Source organism: Eulemur rufifrons, chromosome 20 (genome assembly GCF_041146395.1).
Source record: "Eulemur rufifrons isolate Redbay chromosome 20, OSU_ERuf_1, whole genome shotgun sequence".
In the NCBI taxonomy this organism is placed as follows: domain Eukaryota; kingdom Metazoa; phylum Chordata; class Mammalia; order Primates; family Lemuridae; genus Eulemur; species Eulemur rufifrons.
In genome coordinates this window covers 20925299-20947457 of record NC_091002.1, presented here as the reverse complement: position 1 = coordinate 20947457, position 22159 = coordinate 20925299, and the positions used below count along the sequence as shown (strand labels likewise).

At 40.6% G+C, this 22159-nt stretch overlaps 1 protein-coding gene across 1 annotated transcript in view; it reads left to right on the top strand.

The window, feature by feature from the left end:
* Nucleotides 1-22159, top strand: part of CTNNBL1 (catenin beta like 1) — a 164916-nt gene that overhangs the window by 87700 nt on the left and 55057 nt on the right. Inside the window, exon 11 of the mRNA XM_069495478.1 lies at nt 11123-11304. Within this exon, the coding sequence (XP_069351579.1) occupies nt 11123-11304 (182 nt within the window). The remainder of the gene's footprint in view (nt 1-11122; nt 11305-22159) is intronic.

Genomic DNA, 22159 nt, shown 5'->3' with positions numbered 1-22159 from the left:
TTGAAAATCCTAAATGTTCCAAAATCTGAATCTTTTTGAATGCTCATGTGACACTCAAAGAAAATGCCACGTTAGAATATTTTAGATTTTCATATTACAGGATGCTCGACCAGTATAATGTAAATATTCCAAAATCCAAAATTTGAAACACTTCTGATCCCAAGTATTTCAGATAAGGGATACTCAACCTATATATGTTTATTGCTATTAAGTTTCCTTTTAGCTCTGTCACATGCATTTTCATATGTTGTGTTTTCATTTTTATTCAGTTCAGATTTGTCTTTTGATCTCTTCTTTGACCAATGAGTTATTTAGAAGTGTGTTGTTTAGTTTCCAAGTATTTGGGGATTTTCTAATATCTTTCTGTTATTGATTACTGCTATAATATCATTGTGGTCAGAGAACATACTTAGTCTGATGTGAACCTTTTTAAATTTATTAAGACTTGTTTTGGGCTCAGAATATAGTCTTATGTGGCTAAATACTCCTTGTGTACTTGAAAAGAATGTGTATTGTGCTGTCGTTGGGTGGAGTGTTTTATAAATGTCAAATAGGTTCAGTTGGTGATCATAATGTTCAGGTCTTCTATATTCTTACAGATTTTCTGTCTGCCTATTCTATCAATTATTCAGACAGGGATGTTGAAACCTCTGACTGTAATTGTGGATATGTCTGTTTCTCCTTCTACTTCTTTCAATTTTGCTTCATGTATTTTGATGTTCTTTTAGGTGCTTAAACAGTGTATGTTTTCTTGTTTAATTGACTCTTTTATCATTGTGAAATAACTTTCTTTATCTCTGGTAATGTTCTGTGTTTCATATTAATATAGCCACTACAGCTTTCTCTTAATAAATGTTAGCATGGTGTATCTTTTACCATCTGTTATGGACCAAATTGTGACCTCCCTCCCATCCAAATTCATGTGTTGAAGCCCTAACTCCCAAGATGATTTCATGCAGAGATAGGGCCTTTGAGAAGGTTAAATGAGGCCATAAGAGTGAAGCCCTAATCCAGTAGGACTGGTATTCTTCAGGGAAGATGAAGAGACCCCAGAAATGTATGCACACCCCTATGGTGTAGAACTTTACAAGAGTAAACTTCTTTCTCCCTCCTGGTTTTTGTGCTGCTGTTGTCATACATTTTACTTCAACATGTTATAAATTCCGTTATATATTGTTGTTTTTGTTTAAATACTTGTCTTTTAAGGAGAGAATTTTTTTTTTAATAAGAAAAAAGACTTTTATATTCACCCACATATGTGCCATTGCTCTTCATTCCTTTGTGTAGACACAGATTTCTGCCATCTGTTTCCTTCTGCCTGAACGGCTGCCTTTAACATCTCTTGTAGTGTTGGTCTGTTGGTGATGACTTCTGTCACCTGTGTATATCTGAAAAAGTATTTGCCTTCACTTTTTAAAGATATTTTCACCAGCTATAGCGTTCTGGGTTGATAGGGTTTTTTTTGTTTGTTTTTGTCTTTCAATATTCTGTGTTGCTCCGCTGCCTTCTGGCTTTCTTGATTTTCAACGTGAAGTCTCCTGTCATTCATATATGTGCCCCTCTGTATGTAATTTGTCCCTTTTTTATGGTTGCTCTTAGAGTGTTCTCTTTAGCATTGGTTTTGAATAGTTTCGTTATGATGTGCTTTAGCATAGTTTTCTTCATGTCTCGTGTTTAAGGCTTGTTGAGCTTCTTAGGTCTATAGTTTATAGTTTTGGTCGTGATATATTTCAAATATTTTTCCTGTCCCCATCCACCTTTCAGAGAATATAATTACATGTATATAATATAATTATAAATTGCATATAATTATAAATTATTATGTAATAAATCTATATTATAAAATATAATTACATGTATGTTAGGCTGTTTGATGTTATCCAACCACAATTCATTGATGATCTGTTCATTTTTTTCAGTCTTTTTTTTTCTTTGTGCTTTATTTTGTTAGTTTCTATTGTCTTCGAGTTCACGCTTCCTTTTCTTCTGCAGGTTGTAATCTGCGGTTAATCTCATCCACTGTATTTTTCATCAGACGTTGTATTTTTCTTCGTTAGATGTTCAATTTGGTCTTTTTTTTTATCTTCCATGTTTCTAGTTAATATGCTGAAGCTTTTCTTTACCTTCCTCATTTTACATATCAATTGTGGTTATAATAACAATTTTAGTGTCTTTGTCTTCTAATTCTGTCATCTATGTTATTTTTACTAATGGTTTTTTCTCATCTTTATGGATCATATTTTCCTACTTCTTTGCATGCCTACTAATTTTTTATTAAAATTTTTATTAAAATTCAAATATTGTGAATTTTACCTTGTTGGATGCTGGAGTTTGTTTGTTTGTTTGTTTGTATACCCATAAGTATTCTGGAGCTTTGTTCCAAGTTGTAAAGTTACCTGGAAATAGCTTGATCCTTTTGTAGCTTACTTTTAAGCTCTGTTAGGCAAGACTAGACCAGTCTTTATGGCTAATTTTGCTTCAGTACTGAAGCAATACTCCTCTCAGTAGTCTGTCTACCTGGCGCACTATGAATTAAGGTTTTTCTACTGTAACTGGTAGGAAACGAACTATTCCCAGCCGTCTGTGAGCTCTAGGGGTTGTTTCCCCTACTTCTCTCAGGTGCTTCCTTTCTGCAGCAGTGGTTAGTTTCCTCACACGTAGTACCGAAGCCGGAAGGGCCCTCTGCAGATACCTGTGCAGCTCTCTGCCCTGGCCCTCTGTCCTGTGAACTCTAGCCACGTTGGTCTTTCCAGACTCCCAGTTGTCTCCTCCCTGCTCCAAGGCCTGGAAACTCTCCAGGCAGCCAGCTGGGCTCATTGCATGTGTTGCTTTCTCACCCGGATCACTGTCTGGTGCTGCCTGATGTCAAGTGTCTGAAAACCATTGTCTTGTATATTTTGTCATTTTTTTTTTTTTGAACTTGTTTCAGTGGTAGGGAGTGTGTAAATCCAGTCATTGTCACTCCATTTTGGCCCAGAGCGGAAGTCCAGCAGTATGTTATATTTTGTAAACTACATTTTCTTATTCTTTATTGCTGGTGGATAGTAATGTAATTAACTTCTGTGTATTGATTTCATATTAAGCTACTTCGCTATATCATGTGTCAGTCATCAGTCAGGTTTTGTTGCAAAAACACCTCCTAATCTCAAGGACTTTCAATGACAAATGTTTATTTTTCACTGGTGGTACATCCATCACTGGCCATTAGAAGCTCTGCTCCACCCTTCTTTATTTTGGGACTTGGGCCAAAGGAGCAATGCTTAATGGTACATTGCCCCTCTCAAGGCAGAAGGAAAAGGCTGCATGATGCAGTAAATCTTAAAACTTCTCCTCCAAAGTGCACATGTTACAGTCATTTTATTGGCTGTGCAAAGTCACATGACCAAGTCTGTGGCAGGAGGAGGGGTGGTGTGAGCAGTGACATGTTGGGGCCGGCTCATGAGAACTGATTGTGCACATCTCTTCTATCACTGCGTTTAGTGACATCATGTTGGTAACTTGAAATGGGCTGTGGTCCTATTGATCTCATTGTCTAATTCATAGAAATCTTGGATCCTGTAAAATGATCTTACATTTTGGGGGGGTCTAAAGTAAGTGAACTTTATCATGCATGTTGTAAAGCAAACAAAATGATCTCATGTAGCATTAGCCAGATTTCTTGCCAGGATTAGTTTATGGTTCACAGTTGTGTTGTTTTGTTTTGTTTTTTGAGACAGGTCTTGCTCTGTTGCCTGGGCTAGAGTGCAGTGACATTATCATAACTCACAGCAGCCTCAAACTCCTGAGCTCAAGTGATCCTCCCAAAGTGTTAGGATTACAGGTGTGGGCCACTGCACCTGGCCACATAGTATCTTCTAAAGAGTGCCTTGTCACTGTTATTTTTTTTTTTTTTAATTCCTCGGTCTCCTTTGGTCAAGGAGGGAGAGGACTTTACCTCTTTTACTTGCCCTTCAAATAAGTTTCCTTCAAGATTCTATTCTATTCTTTTGTGAATATTTTCTGCACCCTCCCAGGGTAGTCTTATTCATACCATGGATTAATTACTCCACATAGATTTAATGGTTCTTCCAAATTTTTCTCTATTGCTAACCTCATTCTTGGACTTTAGACCTGGAAGTCCAAACTGGACTTCACTGCCGTGTCCCACAGGCATCTCAGGTTCAATCAGAACTCAACCCTTTTCACCCTAGTCTGCTGTTCCTTTGCCTTTCTTACCAGTCTTTCCGCCTCTACTATTGTTTCCCTCTTTCTGCTGCTCCCCCCCCCATTACTGTCCTACACACTGTGGCAACTGTGATCTTTCTGATGCACAAAATCAGCCTGCCTCATGTTTTACTGCTGCCCATTTGACTCTTTATGTTCTAGGAGTACCCCAGGCACCACTTCCTGAATGTCCCATGCTTCCACCTCTCTTTGCATGTGCTTTTCCTTCTGCTTGAAATATCCTCTCCCTCTTTGCCTATCTGGGAAAGACATCCACTGCAGCTTGGTTCAGGCATCATCTCCTTTGTGAGGCCTCCCTGACTCAGATGTCATCAGCCCTTCTCCCTGCATTCACGCTCTGCTTTGTATATACCTCCACTGCAGGACCTCACTCTTCTCAGTCTGCCCATTCTTTGCATGTCTGTCTCCCCTGTGGACCAAACTCCTCAGAAGCAATGAGCTGTGCTTTGTTTCTGCATCCTTGACTTAATGTCTGGCACCTGTTAGCTGTCTCATAAATATTTGATGAAAGAACAAATGAACAAAGAAAATCATACTCAGAATCTATGTTCATTGCAAAAGTGTTTTGTATAATAAAGAAAAATAAGCTAATTAAACATTTTTCCCCACATCAGAAGGCCCACTTGGGCAGAATAGGGAGGAGTCGTTGACTCTCCGCCGTTTCCCACAAGCACCCAGTTTTATAGAGGCTGGTGTTCGCATTGGTCCTGGCGTGATCGACAGCCTGATGAACCCAGACAAGACTAAGATAAACTACTTGTCCTCTAGTAGAATAAATATTTCAAATAAAGTCAACCCAAGAAAGTCAGGCCAAACAGCTATTGATTGCTAAAAGCCTGAACTCAAGCCCAATGAATATTCCAAAGTTCACCTCCATGCAGCTTGCCTAAATGGTGATCAATATGCAATTACTGCCCCCTTTAAACGTGTCTTACACTGCCTACCTAAAGAAGGGTTTTACTTTAAAATTTTTTTTTTGTTTGTTGAATTTGCTTAGGCAGCTAAACCAGAATCCTATGAATTGTATTTCAAACAATTCTTTCTTACTTGTGAAATGGCTTGAATGTATGCTGAGTGGTAACTGAAGGTGCCCTATTATATGACTGTCATCCATTTCAAGAGGCCTTTTCCTGAGTGACTAAACAATGAGGACATTATATCTCAGTTTGCTAATTTTTACTCACATGATTTTCTGCTCTGGTCATGACCTTTGTAAATTCAAGCTCGTAGAAGTAGGAAGCTGAAGTCCAACTACAGTGAAAACAAATATATTATTTGCCTAGTTTCTTGTTAGAATTTCATCTTAATACAAAAAAAAATCCTTTCCTGCTGAATTTGGAACCTTGTTTACCCTGTGTATGATATTTAAGATTTCATGTTGCTCTCAAATGTGCCTCTTTCATACCACTACCATAGTCAGAATCTTTTGTCATTTCTGATTTACACTGTTGCCATAGTCCCCTAACTGTCCTCCCTGCCTGCAGACTCTGTCATTCCAGTCCTTACATCACACTGCTGCCAGATTAAGCCTTTCGAAATGTATCCATCTAGGGCCCTCCTTGCTTAAACCCTCACACCTTTTCACCATCTATGAGATGGAGCCTGGGTTCACTGGCAGCACATCTAGGGCCTGTTGTGACTATGTGTCTCCCACCTCTCCGCAGTCATCTTCCACCACTGGCCATTCATAACCACCTCTAGTTCCCCCAGCTGGAACTAGAGGTTCCAGGCCTCCATACCTTTGCACGTGCTGCACACCCAACACTGCCACCAGTGTCCCTGCTCTCCCTTCTCTGCCTGGCAAGTACTCATTCTTCAGTCTCAGTTCAGATGTCACCTGCTATTTGATACCTTCACTGACTTCTCCCAGATAAAATTAATTATCTCCTCCTCTTACCTTCTTGGACTTAATTTCATTGCTTCAGGCTTCCAAAATTATTTTTATTTACCTGTCCTTAAATTGGTTTAAGACAGGGACCTCATAATTCCCAGAAGCTAGTGTAGTACCTGCTGCATTCAGGCATATACTTGGTAGTATATGCCTTTTTTTTTTCTTTTAAACTCAATAGTTGGATTGAAGGTCATTCGTGACTTATGTGGATTGTTTTGATTGATCCATAGCAAGGGGAATAAAGATAGGAATAGGTTGGCATGAAGTAGAATGGCCAACTGTCTCGGTTTGCCCAGGACTGAGGACTTTCCCCAGATGTGGTACTTTTAGTGCTACAAGTGGGACAGTCCCAGGTAAACCAGGATGGTCTGGCACCAAAGGGGCTCAGTGAGCTCCTTACCTACTCTCCTTTCCTCCATCCGTTGGGACCCAATCCTGGCTGGCTGGTCTGACCCAGTATAGCATTTTTTATGATCAGTAGCACTTTAATAGTGCAGTGTTTTAATAGTGTTGCCTCTACAGTAGACTGTCCAGTGGGGATATTATTTCTGATTCCTTTAATGTGGCTTTCACATGAGAAATTGGATGAATGGCTTTGGGTTAGTACTACCTTTTGTGTGTGTGTGTGTGTGTGTGTGTGTGTGTGAGACCTGTCTCACTCTGTCACCCCAGCCAGAGTGCAGTGGTGTCATCATAGCTCACTGCATCCTCAAACTCCTGGGCTCAAGCAATCCTCCTGCCTCAGCCTCCCAAGTACCTGAGACTATAATCACGCACTACCTTGCCCTGCTAATTTTTCTATTTTTTGTAGATATGGGTTCTCACTTTTGCTTAGCTTGGTCTTAAACTCCTGAGTTCAAACAATCCTCCCACCTCGGCCTCCCAAAGTGCTAAGATTACAGGCATGAGCCAATTACCACTTTTTTGTTCAGGTTTGCCTACTCTTGCCAGACCAATTACCTGTTCCAGCTGTTTAATTCTCCGTCATTTTATCTTTAGTCTACTCTGCACCATTGGCTTCTTGACACCCTAAAATATGATTAAGCTATTCATTTTCTTAAAAATAGTAATTTTTAAAAAGTCTTAACCTGGCTTCCCTCTCATGCTGATGGAGTCTGTCCTCCAGGCTTTCTTTACTTATGAGTAGCCCACACTCGCCCCTCTTCTCACTTCCTTTCACCTTTCAACCCACTTCTGTCCTGCCACTCTTTCTGGAAGATTGCTAGTGGCTTCCTGATAGTGGAATCTGGTGGCCTTTTCTTGTTTTCTTTGGCTTCCATGACAGCCTGGAACCTCTTGAGAAATTTTTTTTCTCTGAATAAATTATTCCCTCCTTGTGTGCCCATTGTACTTAATTTATTCTTTTGGCACTTAGCCAATCAGACATTTATTTTAAATATTTACATACTTATCTTTCTTTTCCCATACACTCCCAAATACATATAATCTCTCCCTGTCACTGTAAAATAACTAAAACATAATAGTCTCAGAACAAACATGTGGAATTGCATCTTCTTTACTCCTAGAATCAGTTCTTTACTTGGATGCCTTATTGTGGCCTACAAGACTAGGTGGCATGGGCTTTGCTATAGCCTATGTTTCTCTCTCTGCTCTGAGCTAGAAACACTCTGCTCCTTGGTATACTCCAGACATGTCAGTCTTCTGTCTGTTCTTTGACCATGAGAGCTCATCTCTACCTCGGGGCCTTTGTGCTTGCTTTTCCTTCTGCCTTGAATGTTTTGCCCCTAAAATGTATATTCATCTTCTCACTCAGGTCTCAACACACATGTTACCCTTTAGAGAGGCCTTCCTTAATAACCTAATCTAAAATGTCCACACCAGTCATTCTTTCACATGACTTTGTTTTATTTCCTTGACACTTACCACTGTCAGGAATCTTGATTTCTTTTTGTCTCCCGCAGTTAAGATGTAAGCTGTTTGAGAACTGGGACTTGATCTTTCTATTCACATGAGAGATATCCTATAAATATTTGTAGAATGAAGAATATGTGGGGAAAAATCATATGCTGACTTATACTTTTCCCTGATTATTTTATATTAATTTGATCTCCCTAAATAGATTTAAAGTTTTTTGGAAGCAGGAGCTATGTCTTACTTTTTGTTGCCTCTTTTGTGTACCACATTGCTGAGTAAGTGCTCAGTAAATAGTGTGTGTTGGCTTGGTTGGTTGATGGACCAGCTGTACCCAAATAGGAAATGACTGACGTGCTCCTCTCTACCTCATCGTGTTAAAGAAAACAATCTAAGATTGTAGAAAATTATGCTCTCTAGAGAAGTATCTGCAAAAGCAGTAGCCAGTGGCAGGATTATTCGATGACCTTTGGGTTCAAGGGAAAAAACTATAGTTTTTTTTTTTTTTTTTTTTTTAAATTGTTTATCTTTTCTAGTTCTATAAAGTACTACATGTTCATTATGGGAAAATGAAAGATGCTGAAAAGTAGAGAAAGGAATAATAAGATGCAAAAAGAAAAAAAGCATTTGACAAAATCCAACACCCTTTCATGGTAATACTCCAACTAGGAATAGAAGGAAACTTCTTCAACCATTGATAAAGAGCATCTACAAACACATAGCTGACATCGTACTTAATGATGAAAGATTGGGTGCTTTCCCCATAAGATAGCAACAAGACAAGATATTCACCCTCACCACTTCTATTAGGCATGGTACTGGAGGTTCTAGCCAGGGCAATTAGACAATAAAACGAAATAAAAGACATCCAGATTGGAAAGGAACAAGTAAAACTATCACTATTTGCAGACAACATGATCTTCTATAGAGAAAATCCTAAAGAGTCCACCAAAAAAATTATTTGAGCTAATAAATGAGTTTAGCAAGGTTGCAGGATATAAGATCGATATATAAAAATCAGTTGTATTTCTATACACTTGGAATGAATAATCCAAAAATGAAACTGATGAAACAATTCCATTTACAATAGAATCACGAATAACATACCTAGGAATAAATTTACCAAAAAAAGTACAAATTTTATACTCTGAAAACTGTAAAAGATTGTTGAAAGAAATTAAAGAAGATGTAAATAAAAACATCCCACGTTCGTGGATCAGAAGACTTAATATTGTTAAGATGTCAGTACTCCCCAAAGTGATCTATAGATTCAGCACAATCCCTAGAACCCCAGCTGACTTCATTTTAGAAATTGACAAACTGATCCTGAAATTCATATGGAATTGCACGGTACCCAGAATAGCCAAGCAATCTTGAAAAAGAATAAAGGAGGAGGACTCCTAATTTCAAAACTAAGTACAAAGCAATGATAACCAAGACAGTGAGGTATTGTCATAAGGACAGACATTTAAATCAATAGAATATTATTGAGAATTCAGAAATAAAACCAGTGTCTGTGATCAACTGATTTTCAACAAGAGTGCCAAGACCACTGCATGGGGAAAGAGTAGTTTCTTTAACAAATGATGGGGGGATAGTTGGACATCCACATGCAAAAGAAGTTGGACCCTTACCTCACATTATATAAAAAATTAATTCAAAATGGATCAAAGACCTAAACGTAAGAACTAAAACCATTAAATTCTTAAGAAGAGAACAGGGGTAAATCTTCACAACATTGGATTTGGTAATGGTTTCTTAGATACGACACCAAAAGCATGAGCAACAAAAGAGAAAACAGATAAATTATACTTAATCAAAATTAAAAACTTTTATGCTTCAAAAGATATTATCAAGAAAGTAAAAAGACAACTTCTAGAACAGGAGAAAATATTTGCAAATCATGTCTCTGTTAGGCAACTTGAATCCAGAATATATAAAGAACCCTTAGAGTTGAATAATAACCATAATTAACCTAATTTAAAAATGACTAAAGCATCTGAATAGATACTTCTCCAAAGAAGGTATATAAACCAAATAAACACGTGAAAAGATACTTGGCATTATTAGTTATCAGAGAAATGCAAAGTAAATCACAATGAGATATCACTTCACTGACTGGAACCGAAAGTCAGATGGTAAGTGTTGGCACGGATGTGGAGAAATCCGAACCCTTTTACGCTGTTGATGGGGATATAAAATAGTTCCACCACTTTGGAAAACAGTCTGGCAGTTCCCCTGAAGGTTAAACTTAGGGTTACCATTGCCCCAGCAATTCTACTCTTAGATATGCATATACCCAAGAGCAATGAAAACTTGTACACGAGTGTTTGTAGCTGCATAATTTTAATAGCTGAAAGGTGGAAACAACCCAATCGTCCATCAACAGATAAATGGATACACAAATTGTGGCATATCTTTTTTAGCCATAAAAAGGAATAAAGTACTGACACATGCTACAATGTGGATGAACCTTGAAGATACTGTGCCAAGTGAAAGAAGCCAGTCAGAAGAGACCACAAATTATATAACATCATTTACTTGAAATGTCTGGAATAGGCAAAGCTATGAGACAGGACGTAGACTGGTGGTTGCTTAGGGCTGGAGTGGGACGGGGAGGGCAGAGAGGTGATAGCTAAAGGCTACATGGTTTCTTCTCAGGGTAATGAAAATGTTCTATAATTGACTCTGGTGATGGCTAACATATGTGAATTATATCTTGATAAAGCTGTTAGAAAAAAAAAAGACCAATAAGTTGTTTATAATTCCACCACCCTGAAATAATCTCTCATAGCATTTTGATCTATTTCTTTCCTGTCTTTTTTAATACATATTTTTCATATAATTATGGTAATGTTTCATAAAGAATTTTGGATATTACCTTTTGTGTTTATCATTCTGACTATAAGAATTTATTCATCCTATTACAGACTCTGCTAATTGTTAACAAGTGTGTTATCTACTTATATATACCATAATGTAACCATTTTCTCATTGGTGGGCATTTAAGTTGTTTTTATTTTTTTCCTTCTTTCCTTTTACCCATTATAATGAGTACTTCAGTAAATTTACTTTTTCTTTTAACACTAGAATTTCCTTGTGAAATGCCTTATGTGCAATCTCTTTTGTTCACAGGGAGAAGAAGATCTCCCGGAGCAGTGCCCTGAAAGTGCTGGACCATGCTATGATTGGGCCCGAGGGCACGGACAACTGTCATAAGTTTGTTGACATTCTTGGCTTACGAACCATCTTTCCCCTCTTTATGAAATCTCCCAGGAATATCAGGAAAGTGGGAACCACTGAGAAGGAACACGAAGGTAGGGTTCCCTGGAGGAGTTAGCCTAATTTAGGTGTATTAGGAGAAAGGGGTAAACAAAAGCTACTTTGAAAAACTCTGACATGCATTTGGGGACTGGGCTCTTGAGAGGAAGCGTGCTACTTTTTTCTTTCCTGACTTCTGATTTTTCATGTGTGAAAAGCAACCCAGAGACCCCAGGTCTCTGATGGCCTTTGTTGCACCAGTTCTCTGCTTGTTTGAATCCTGGTAGTTCCAATTCCTTCTGGACTGTTAATAAGCCTACATGTGAGGGTTTTGTTTTCTTCACTATAATTTGTAGCGAGGTGTCTCCCTGATGGAAGACCCTTTTGAAAAGAGTAATGAGACGGCAACACATGTCACCTCTGGAGTGGTGCTTTCATGTATTTCTGTACTAAAGTATGATTCAGCCAACATCAGGAATTGCCGAAATAAACTATTTACAGCCCAGATTCCCCTTTTTATGTTCCTCCTCCCTGATGGTGCACACTCCCAGCAAATTGGTGCCATGAATTGCGACGCTGTAACTGGAGTAGTTACTGCTAGGCCAATCTCTTCGTACCATTGTCTAGTGGCCTGCTGCGTCCCTCCCCCCAATAAATAGCCGCAGTGCAGTCTGGAAAGCCAGAGATTTATGAGCATTGACAGGTCTGCTGGAGGCTAGCAGACACTTGCGCCAGGGAATTTACATGGTTGAATGGTTATTTTAAAATGTGGGGAGCAGGTGGAGGGAGGTGAAGAGGTAGTATGTATGACAGAGGAGGAGAACCTAAGCTGACTGATTTGGTTGTCTTCTCAGAAGCAACATTTGTCCCATGGTTTGGGTGATTTTTTTTTTTTTTTTGGTCAGTGATTGGTAAAATTGGCATAGATATTTACAGGATCTTTTGCATTCCTTGCTCTCATAGATGAAAGTTTGAGAGATTCTGCCTCTTGTCAGATTGACCAGGGCTTAGTCTCTTTCAACTTGGAGTGGCTAAAGGGAAGGTAGCGTGACCTGTCTTCAGTGTTCACCTCTAATGATATCTTTTGTGATAAAATCAGCTCTCCAGAAACAACACAAAGTCTAGCAGGAGCAAAGAAGGAACTGGCAGTGCCAAAGCTGGAGACCTGAGAACAAGTAGCGACTTCAGTTTAACTCAAATCAGATTTCAGATTTTGACCAAACACTAGCTATAAATATGTTAATCCTACTGTTGGATTCCCCCCACCCAGTGTAAATTCATCAAAATGAAGCCAGGAGAGAGGGAATGGGGGGTGGGGAGCAGTCTTGGAGAGCTAGGAGATAAGATTTTGCAGACTTATCTCAGTCACCATCCACTGAAGCCTGCCACATACCTGGCACTGCTGCACTATTTGCTGTCATATTTAGGCCTCGCAGTTTATGAAGTAGTTGGTGACATTCTTATTTTTTTTAGCTGAGGAAATTAGCTGAGAAAGAAACCAGGCTGTAGTTCTACGTCTGACTAGCTGCATGACTTTAGACCCTTTGCTTAACTTCCGTGGACTGCATTTTCCTTCCTGGTCTGTAAAATGAGGGAGCTAGACTAGTGAACCAGGAGCTCTGGTATCTGCACCTTCAGGCTCTGAGGCACAGGCCCCAGTTGTCGAGGTTGCCCTGTGATGCAGGAAACTCCTCCAGGACTGTGCTGTGGCTGACCTGCTGGGTGCTGCTGAGAGACTTGAGCATGCTTGAAGAGAGTGTGAAGGAAAACATCCCTCAGCAGGCTCTTGCTCTGTGTGCATGGTACTGAGAAGAGGAAGAAGTGACAGATTCAGTGAGCATCTGTTTTCCTTCTGACAAATGTGCCCGGTGGCGTGCTGGTAACAGTACATTTGCTTTGGAGTACCCGCATTAGGAATTTGATAACATTATATTAGTGAGGGCAATGACTTGGTAAGACAGCTCCTGGAAGGCATGTTTGGACTCTAATGGCTGGTGAGGATGAGCTCTGCATCCTGAGTACACCAGGACCCTGAGAGTGGAAGTGAACCCCAAGGAGAAAGTGCAGCCCTACACCTCCTGCCACCCCTGCCAGCTGCTGCTGCTACTGGCAAAGCAGCCCTCAGCCGTGAATGGTAGGGTGAGAATGGAGGCAGGGCGGGGCACGTCGTGCAGGGTTTCTTCATCCTATCTTATCCTTTGAGTAAGTCTTGTGCTCTCTGTTGCTCTCCGCGTGCCGGCCTTTCTGACGTAACTGGGCCAGGTTTGTGTGGTAAGCTAGGGCACACTAGCTTCAGACCACTGGGAATACTGGCGAACACGGCCAGCTCATTCCTGCCCCCAAGCTTCCACCGTGCTCTTTCGTCCAACTGCACTGATTTTCTCTGACCTGTCTGCCTGGCTACCTTTTAGTCATCCTCCAGCTCCTTAGTTTTGATGTCACTTTCTCAGGGAAGCATATTGTGAACCCCTAGACTAGGATAGAGCCTTCTATTGAATGGACTCTTGGTGTCAGGACTTTGCCTTTGAAGCTCTTAAAATTATAAAGCCAGTGGCCTTGTCACCTCTGCGTCACATTGCCTAGCAAGGTGCCTGGCATGTGGTAGATGCACAGTAAATGTTTATCGACTGCAGGAACAGCCACTTCCTGAAAGACTGCTCATTGAATTCAAACATGGGTTTGGGGCTCTCCCAAGAACCCTACAAGGCAGTTCAGATTGCTGGTTGTCAGTCATACACCTGGACTGAGTGGTCTTTCTCCTACCTTTTTTGGAAATAAAAACGAGTGGGTTGCTAGCCATAAGTTTTACTTTGTCACATTGGCTTGGAGATTATGGCAGAGGCCCTTCTTTAGAGCCACACCCTTAAGAGCCATGTTGTGCATAGAACCTCTTTATAGATGAGGCCACCCTGTGCCAAGCTTCTTCTGGTAATCCAACTCCTAACTAAGCACTACGGACTGGGAATTAGCTCGCCAGTCCAGAAGCTCTAGTGAGCTGCCTTGCACTCTCTCCTCTGATTCTTGTCGAGCCTCAGGGGCTTGTCACACATCCTGGTTAGCCTCTTTAAGTCCATCCTGTCCAATCTCAGCCCCTGTCTCTTCTCTGGTCCTTCCCCAAACTGCTGCAGTAACAGTATGACCTGGTTGGTACAGAAGGATCTGCTGCTTATCAACTGTGTGATCTTGGGCAAATTCCTAAGCTGTCTGAGCCTCAGTTGCCCCATCTGTAAAACAGTAAGACTAGAGCCTGCCACATAGGGTGGTTGCGAACGTCAAGTGAGATACCATGTATATACTTAGAATAGACCCAGAATAAGGCACCTTAAGAAGTGTTAGTTTTCCTCTAGCAAAACTGTCACCATTTCTGCCCACTCCGGCCTCAATCACATGTATCTATCCTTCTAAGAGGTCATTGGGAGGGCCAGAGGAGGGTGTGTAGGTTTTATGGCCTGCAGTCTAATTGCTCTATAAGAATGGTGTGGAAATGGGCAAACTCATTCTTGACGGGGATGTCAGGAGTCATGCTATGCTAAATAGCGGGGTGGCATGAAAACTGTGTTCCCAAAGCCAACACAAGAGGTTGAGAGAGGAGAACCTAGATTAAGGTGACCCTGGAGAGGAGGGTAAAAGCAAAAACCACCCATATAACCTAGAATTGCTGGTAATTGCGTTCCTCTTTTGTGAGTTGGGGTAGGAAAGGAAAAGAATTATGATAATTGAAATCCATTCAGGTTTGCATAATAAAATCTTCAGAAATAGATCAGGGGAGGCACTTAGCTTGGGGGATGGGTTGGAAAGAAATAATTTGCCCTTGGGTGCAATAGCATGATTAGCTGCTCCCTCGGTTTTATGAAGAATAGCACAGTATGTATTGTCTCCTTGGTATTAACTGCTTCAGAGTAAGAGGGAGGAGGAAAAGAGCTGGGATCCAGAAATGGCATCTGACCTTTACTTCTTGTCTCTTTTTAAAATTCTTATTAAAATAGGTCCAGTTTTCCTTGTATTGCTTCATTAAGTAGATGAGTTATTGAGTTTGTAGCAGTTCTAGTTAATTGCGCTGTTTTAACATGGTTCCCCTGGAGGCTGTTAAGAGCTTTAAGGGGGTGAGCTAGCCAGCAGTGTGTAGGTGTGCGGTGTGCGTGCTAGGTATATGCACACATTTTTGCCTTTTCAACAGTGACAGTAGTTGATAACAGGTCAACGCTTTGAACAATACTTTTCTGTCATCAGCGAAGAATTGTAAGTGATTCTGGTGGGCTCCACATGTCAAGAAGCATGTGGTTGCCTCGTGCTTCCTCCTAACAGCAAGGAAGTGTGGATCAGAGATCCCACGCCACCTACCAGGGTCAGAAGAGGAAAATGACAAAACCTTCCCTGAAGTCAGAAAAGAAGGGAGGTTAGCCAACATAGACAAAAAAAGAAACATATTAAAAAATCTCCATGGTAAGCTGTGGCAATGACATGGCATTGTTTAGAGACAACTTTTATTGCGGGTCCTGCTGTGCTCAAGATATAACAAAAACCTAGTATATGGAAGGTCCTGTGGAGACAGAGAACAAAATAGAATGCCTGTCCTGGGGGGGAGGCTGCTCTTTCCTTATGTTCCATCTCCTGATCTTTTTCCTCTGCCTGTCCCTCAGACATTCATTTTTGAGTGGATTGGCAGTGTCTTCCCCCAGTTTTTTTTTGTTTTTTGTTTTTTTTTCCACTCTGGACACTCTCTTTGGGTGATCTCATCTACTACTCCCTACCACTTTAAGCTTCACCTATGTGCCATTGACTCCCAGATCTTCAACCTAGTTCTTGCTTCCAAGCTCTAATGCTGCAGTCACCAACTCCCGGGCCATGGGTCAGTACTGGTCCATGACCTGTTGGGAACCAGGCTGCACAGCAGGAGATAAGCAGCATGTGGACGGGCAGGCAAGCAAGCGAAGCTTCAACTGTATTTACAGCTGCTCCCCATCACTGGTATCACTGCCAAAGCTCCACCTCTTGTCAGATGGGCAGCAACATTAGATTCTCATAGAAGTGCAAACCCTACTGTAAACTGCGCATGCGCATGTGAGGGATCTAGGTTGTGTACTCCTTATGAGAATCTAACACCTGATGATCTGAGGTGGAGCTGAGGTGGTGATGCTAGCTCTGGGGAGCAGCTGCAAATACAGATTATCATCAGCAGAGAAGTTTGACTGCACAATAAATGTAATATGCTTGAATCACCCTGAAACCATCTTCCCCTACCCCTGGTCCATGGAAAAATTGTCTTCCATGAAACCGATTCTTGGTGCCAAAAATGTTGGGGACAGCTGCTCTAGTGGGCACAGCTAATAACCAGCAGAGAACTCTACTTGTTCAAAACCATACCCTGTCCTAGTGTTTTCTGCTTTTCTGTCCTGGTAAATGACATTGCCCTCCACACTGTCAACAATCTCAGAAATCCACACACCATTCCTAACTCTAATATTCCCCACATGTAATTGATCATAAAGCCTAGGAATTCTACTTCAGAAAAATCTCGACTCAGTCCTCTTCATTGCCACTGTCTCTGCCCTCATTGCCTCTCCTGAACTCCATTCAGCTTTAACAAGTGTCTCTGCTTTAGTCACCTGATTTTCCTGTGCCCTCAAAGCTTCACAGCCACCATGCGGGTAAGAGAGATACTCTCAGCTCTCAATAAATTTGCAATTTGAGGAAGAGGGAAAATAGATATAGGGAAAAAAGCAATTTTGCAAATATTTTCCATAAAACTATATTAGCAATTACACAGACATACCAGACAAGAGTACCTCATTGTTAAAGGGAACAAGAGAACAGATATGCTTAGAGAGGTATACCTTCTCATGGAAGGGAGATAATGATACAGGTTAAATGAAAGGGCATTGGAATTTTAGCCAACCAGTTCATTTGTTATTACCTGTGTTCAGCATCTTAGAAATATCCTAACACATCTGATTGTGTTTGAGCCTTACAACAGCCTCAACAAGGTTGATGTTATTTCCCATTCTGAAGATGGGGAAATTTTGAGACTCAATGAAATCATGGCTTCGGGTTATACAGTGGGTAAGTGGCTAAACTAGGATTCAGACTCCCTCAGCTTCTGATGACAAATCTCATGCTCCTTTCACAAAGTCATTGCCATTGGTATTTGCTGACATGGGTCCAAACTAGCTTGCTCTTTGGATTGCTGGTCAAAAGAGTTCTTAATCAGAAGACCTTGGTTCTAACCTTGGTGTTTTGACATATTGTCATGGTGGTAAGGACTCCTACCCTTTTAAATTGCACAAGTTTAAAAGTTTAAATTGCACGGCAAAATGACTTGGTGAAATTGTTCTTGTGCCTATCAGTGCTTAGTGCATGGTAGGTAGTCAGTAAATATTGAGTGAATAGGTAAATGAATTTATTTAAGACCTTTGTATCATGACCTGGCTACAGTCAAAATAGTCAAGAGCATTGTGGAATTCAGAGTATTCTTAATGTGTTAACTAATGGTTCTACCGTAAAAGGCTCCTCAGCATCTATCCCGTAGTATGTTCAGTACATATTTGTTTCTTCACCTGTAAGAATAGGATTAATACCTACCTTGTTGGGTTATTGTAAGAATTAAGTGAGGTGAGGTGACTTACTGAAGTCTAACATAGTGTGGGGGTGTTTTAGTCTGTTTTGTGTTGTTATAAGAGAATAACTGAGACTGGGTAAAGTATAAAGAAAAGAAGTTTATTTGGCTCACGATTCTGGAGGCTGGGAAGTCCAAGATTGGGCAGCCCATCTGGTGAGGGCCTCGTGCTGCCTCAACTCACGGCAGAAAGCAGAGGGGAAGCGAGCATGTGCCAAGAGAACAAACATAACAGGCAGCTTGCTTTATAACAACCCCCTCTCGAGGTAACTGATCAGTCCAGTGAGAGTGAGAATTCACTCATTCCCACCAGATGCATTGATCCCTCATGACCCAGATGGTCAGAGGGCAGATCCCTCATGACCCAGATGCCTCTGAAAGGTCCCGCCACCTCTCAACACCATTACCTTGGCCGTGAAATTTCAACTTCAGTTTTGGCATGGACAAACCACATCCAAACCATAATGAGGGGTTTATAAAGGTTAATTTATTTGGATCATTATTTTAATACTGACCCCAGACATCACACTGTAATAAATGTTATATTAGAGGTTGTGGTAGCCCAGAGAAAGGAGTATCCTAGGGATTCTGGGATGGCTTAAGAGATGACATTTGTATGTTCCTTGAAGGATAAATAGTATTTCATTCTTATACCAATAAGGGGAGTGGCAGAGGGGACAGTGGTACTAGGCATGTTTAGCTACTTATTGTGATATGGATGATTAAGAACATGGGCTTTGGATTAAGACAAGATTTGGATTGGTGTCCTGGTCCTCTCATTGACCAGCTGTGTAGCTTTGGCAAAGTTACTTAACCTCTCTGAGCCTATATTTCCTCAATTGTAAAATTAGAATATTATGAGGATCTATCACATAAGGGTGACATGTGAAGATTAAATGAACTACATATCAAATGCTTATCACAATCCTTGTTTTACTAGTGTTGGATGGAATGAGGATGAGTTTCTAATTTGTGTTCCTCTTCCTTATATGTTGGTAATTTTAAAAATATCTGCCTAGAGAAATGTTTTCCCTCTCTGAATCTGCCAGTCCTAGAGGTGGACTGTCAATGTGCCAGTTCTATGTGGAATATAAAACAAAAATCTTCCCAGAGAGAATATACCAGGGAGCCCCAGGTCCCCACTTCTCTGTATAACCTATAAACAGAGAATTCAAAGGATTTTTTTCCCCTCATTTTTGTATTCTCCAGCCTTGAAAATCAGAGTTTATTATAGTGGTCAGAACAACAAGCAAGTGAAGAGTGAATACTATTTAATTTTAAGAATGGCATTAAGCCATGTAATAATAGCACTTTATGTTAAGTAAGGATGAAAATGTCTTGGCTGTTGTTTTTTGTTGCTGTTTGAAAACCTTATGATTGAACAGTTTCTGGATCAATTCCTTTTCTTTCTCTCCAGCTGTTTGTCTTATTTCCTGACCTCAGTTGACAAAATGTAGGGATGCTGAGATAAACGTGTTTGGATTTGGGGTTCTTCTCATCAGGCTTGAGGGGATGATTTTGAGTGTTGCACATCTGGTTTGCTAACTGGTTCAAGTCGTATTAAGGATTTACCCACAGATCTTTTCCAAGTAGAGCACAACATAGTTGTTTGCCACTGAGGAAGACAGTGAAACAGAGGATGTATTTGTTATCCTGGAAGCAACTCTTTCTTTCGGGGGGAGCTGGGAAAACTGGATAATGGCCAGCACACATCTATTGAACATCTACTAATATACTCAGGGCATTTAAAGGTGCACAGAAATGCCTTTATAAATTAGGCATTTCTACCTTCTTTTTACAGGTGAGTCTCAGAGTTTGTCAGTTACCAAATACCCTTTAGCAAATTAGTGGCAGAGCAGAATTTGAGCCTAGGTCTACTTCTAAAGCTTCTTCCAACACCAAGGTAGCTCCAGTGGTTGGTAATCCTGAGGCCACACAGAGTCATGGAAGGAAGATTGTTTTTGTAGGCAGGTGGGCCTAGTTTCAAATCCCAGCTCTACCCACAAACTAGCTGGTGGCCTTGGGCAAGTTATTTCTTCTTTCTGGACCTTGAATTCCTCTTCAGTCAAATGGGCCTGATAAAACCTTTCTCAGAATGTTTTGCGGAGAATAATCATGAGTCTCCGACATAGTCTTTTGCATGTAGACATTCAATAAATGGTAATATAGTTACTGCACATCAGCCTCCTTTCAAAAATAGTCCTCCCTACCTCTCCCAGTTTTCATGTTTGCACATAGGATGCAAACACCTTGGCTTCCTTGGCTTTTGTGGGTGTGAAGGCCAGCTGTGAACCAGGACCTTATATATGGACAGGCTGGGTCATAACAAGAGCTAACAGAGAGATGAGACAGCCACTGTTTATCATAATGGTCTTTTAACCGGGACCTTCCATTAAGATCCTGATTATGCTAGCCCTGTTAAAATCCATCACTTCTTGAATGAGGTACCAGTCCCTTCTGTTTCCCTTTGAAGCTCCCATTCTAGACTACCCTTGCAAAGGGTCTATTTCTATGGATAAAAGCCCCAAAGGTTGATCAGTGAGGCTTCATTCATTCTTTTATTAAACAAACCACTAGTCCCTGCTTTGTGTCAGGCTTGGTGCTATAGGTGGAAGGTGAACATGCTCACAGCCCTGCTAGGGAGACTTAGAAATCTGCATTTATGTTACAAGAGTAAAAATGAAAGGCGAATAAGCCCACAGCCCTGCTAGGAAGACAGACAACATAGAAACCGGCATTTATATAAAAAGATAAAAAGGTAGAGGAAAGTGTAAGGCGCTGTGGGAGCACAGAGGAGGAGTTCCTAATCTAACCTGGGTGGTGAGAGAACAGATAGAGATTAGAAACAGCTCCATGTCAGAAACGTGGCCTCCTGAGCCAAACCTTTTATAGAAGTTAACCAGGTGAAGGAATGTCAAGTGGAAAAAGCAACATGTATAAAACAAAAGTTAGGAGGGACAGACTACAGTGAGCCTTTAACCTAGCTGCCCACCAGAATCATCTAAGATCTTGTTGAAAATGTAGTCTTCATCTGTGTAAAGTCAGTGGATCTGTATTTTTACCAAGCTCCCCAGGAACATCCTCTGAGACCAGGCTGCCATCAGTCCTTAGTGAGTAGAGTCTGGAGAGGATTAGACGGTTAAGCAGAAGCCAGACCTGGAAGGATCTTGCAGAGCTATTGTGAGGAAGGTTGACTGAGTCAGTCTGTGGACAGTGTTTACTGCAGTACTGGCACCTAGTGAGCATTCATAAGATGCTGGTAGTCACTGCTGTCATGACAGTTATTTTATTATGTTACACTAAAAAACGACTTGCTCTGGTTTTTACAGGTCATACATGTAGTACTAATTTCAGTTTCTTTGACTATTTCAGCTAATTCAATTCAGAAATTCAATTTTGATGTTGAGGGCGTAGATGGGACGATAAAAGAAAAACATTTATCACTCTTGCTTTTCTTCTATGTTTTCCATTTTGCCAGGTAGAAACTTAGCACTTTCGTGGCAGCATTACCAGAATGCTTATTTTAGAAATAGAATTTTCCACTGATACATTTGTTATTTCGTCATTATGACTCTGTTTACATTTATAATCTTGATTAAACTCTATAGAAATAGTTTAGAATACAGTGTATCTCCTTTATTGATAAAAATATATATATTTACCAGCAATATAGAAGCAGCAGTAGAGAAATAGCCAGACCTTTTTAGGTATTTCTCCAGCATTTTTAGATGGTGCCAATAGGGGGAAATAACTTAAGAACTAGGCAGTAATTAACTGTGGGCTCTGGTTTATTAAAATTTAACACATAATCTTTACTGAGATGTGCTTCCTAATGTTATCATTTGGGGGCCTTCTTTGTTCTTAGTACTCTAGGCTTTATATATACTATCTCATTTCACCTAAGCCTCACGATGACCCTATGAGCTGTGTATTATCACCCACACTTTACAGATAAGACCACTGAGGCATAGGTAACTTGTCATTTTCTGAAGGTCACACTGCTAGTACATGGCATTCCTAGGAATTGAACCTAGGATTTTCCTGTGGTTTCCAAAAAGTGAATCACAGGCAATGCTCATCAAGTCTGGTCACCTGTAGTGGGCCTCATTTAAACTGCTTGGTGTCTTGTCTTACTGAATTTCTTTAAGTTACCAGTAGTTCTGCCCCGCTCTGTACTGCATAAATGACCTCCATCTCTCAGTCTCGAACATTTTGCCCTGCCTCACCTTGTTTGCTTCTTCTTGACTTCAGACCTTAAGATATATCTGCCCACTGTATCCTCTCTACTCATGGCCATC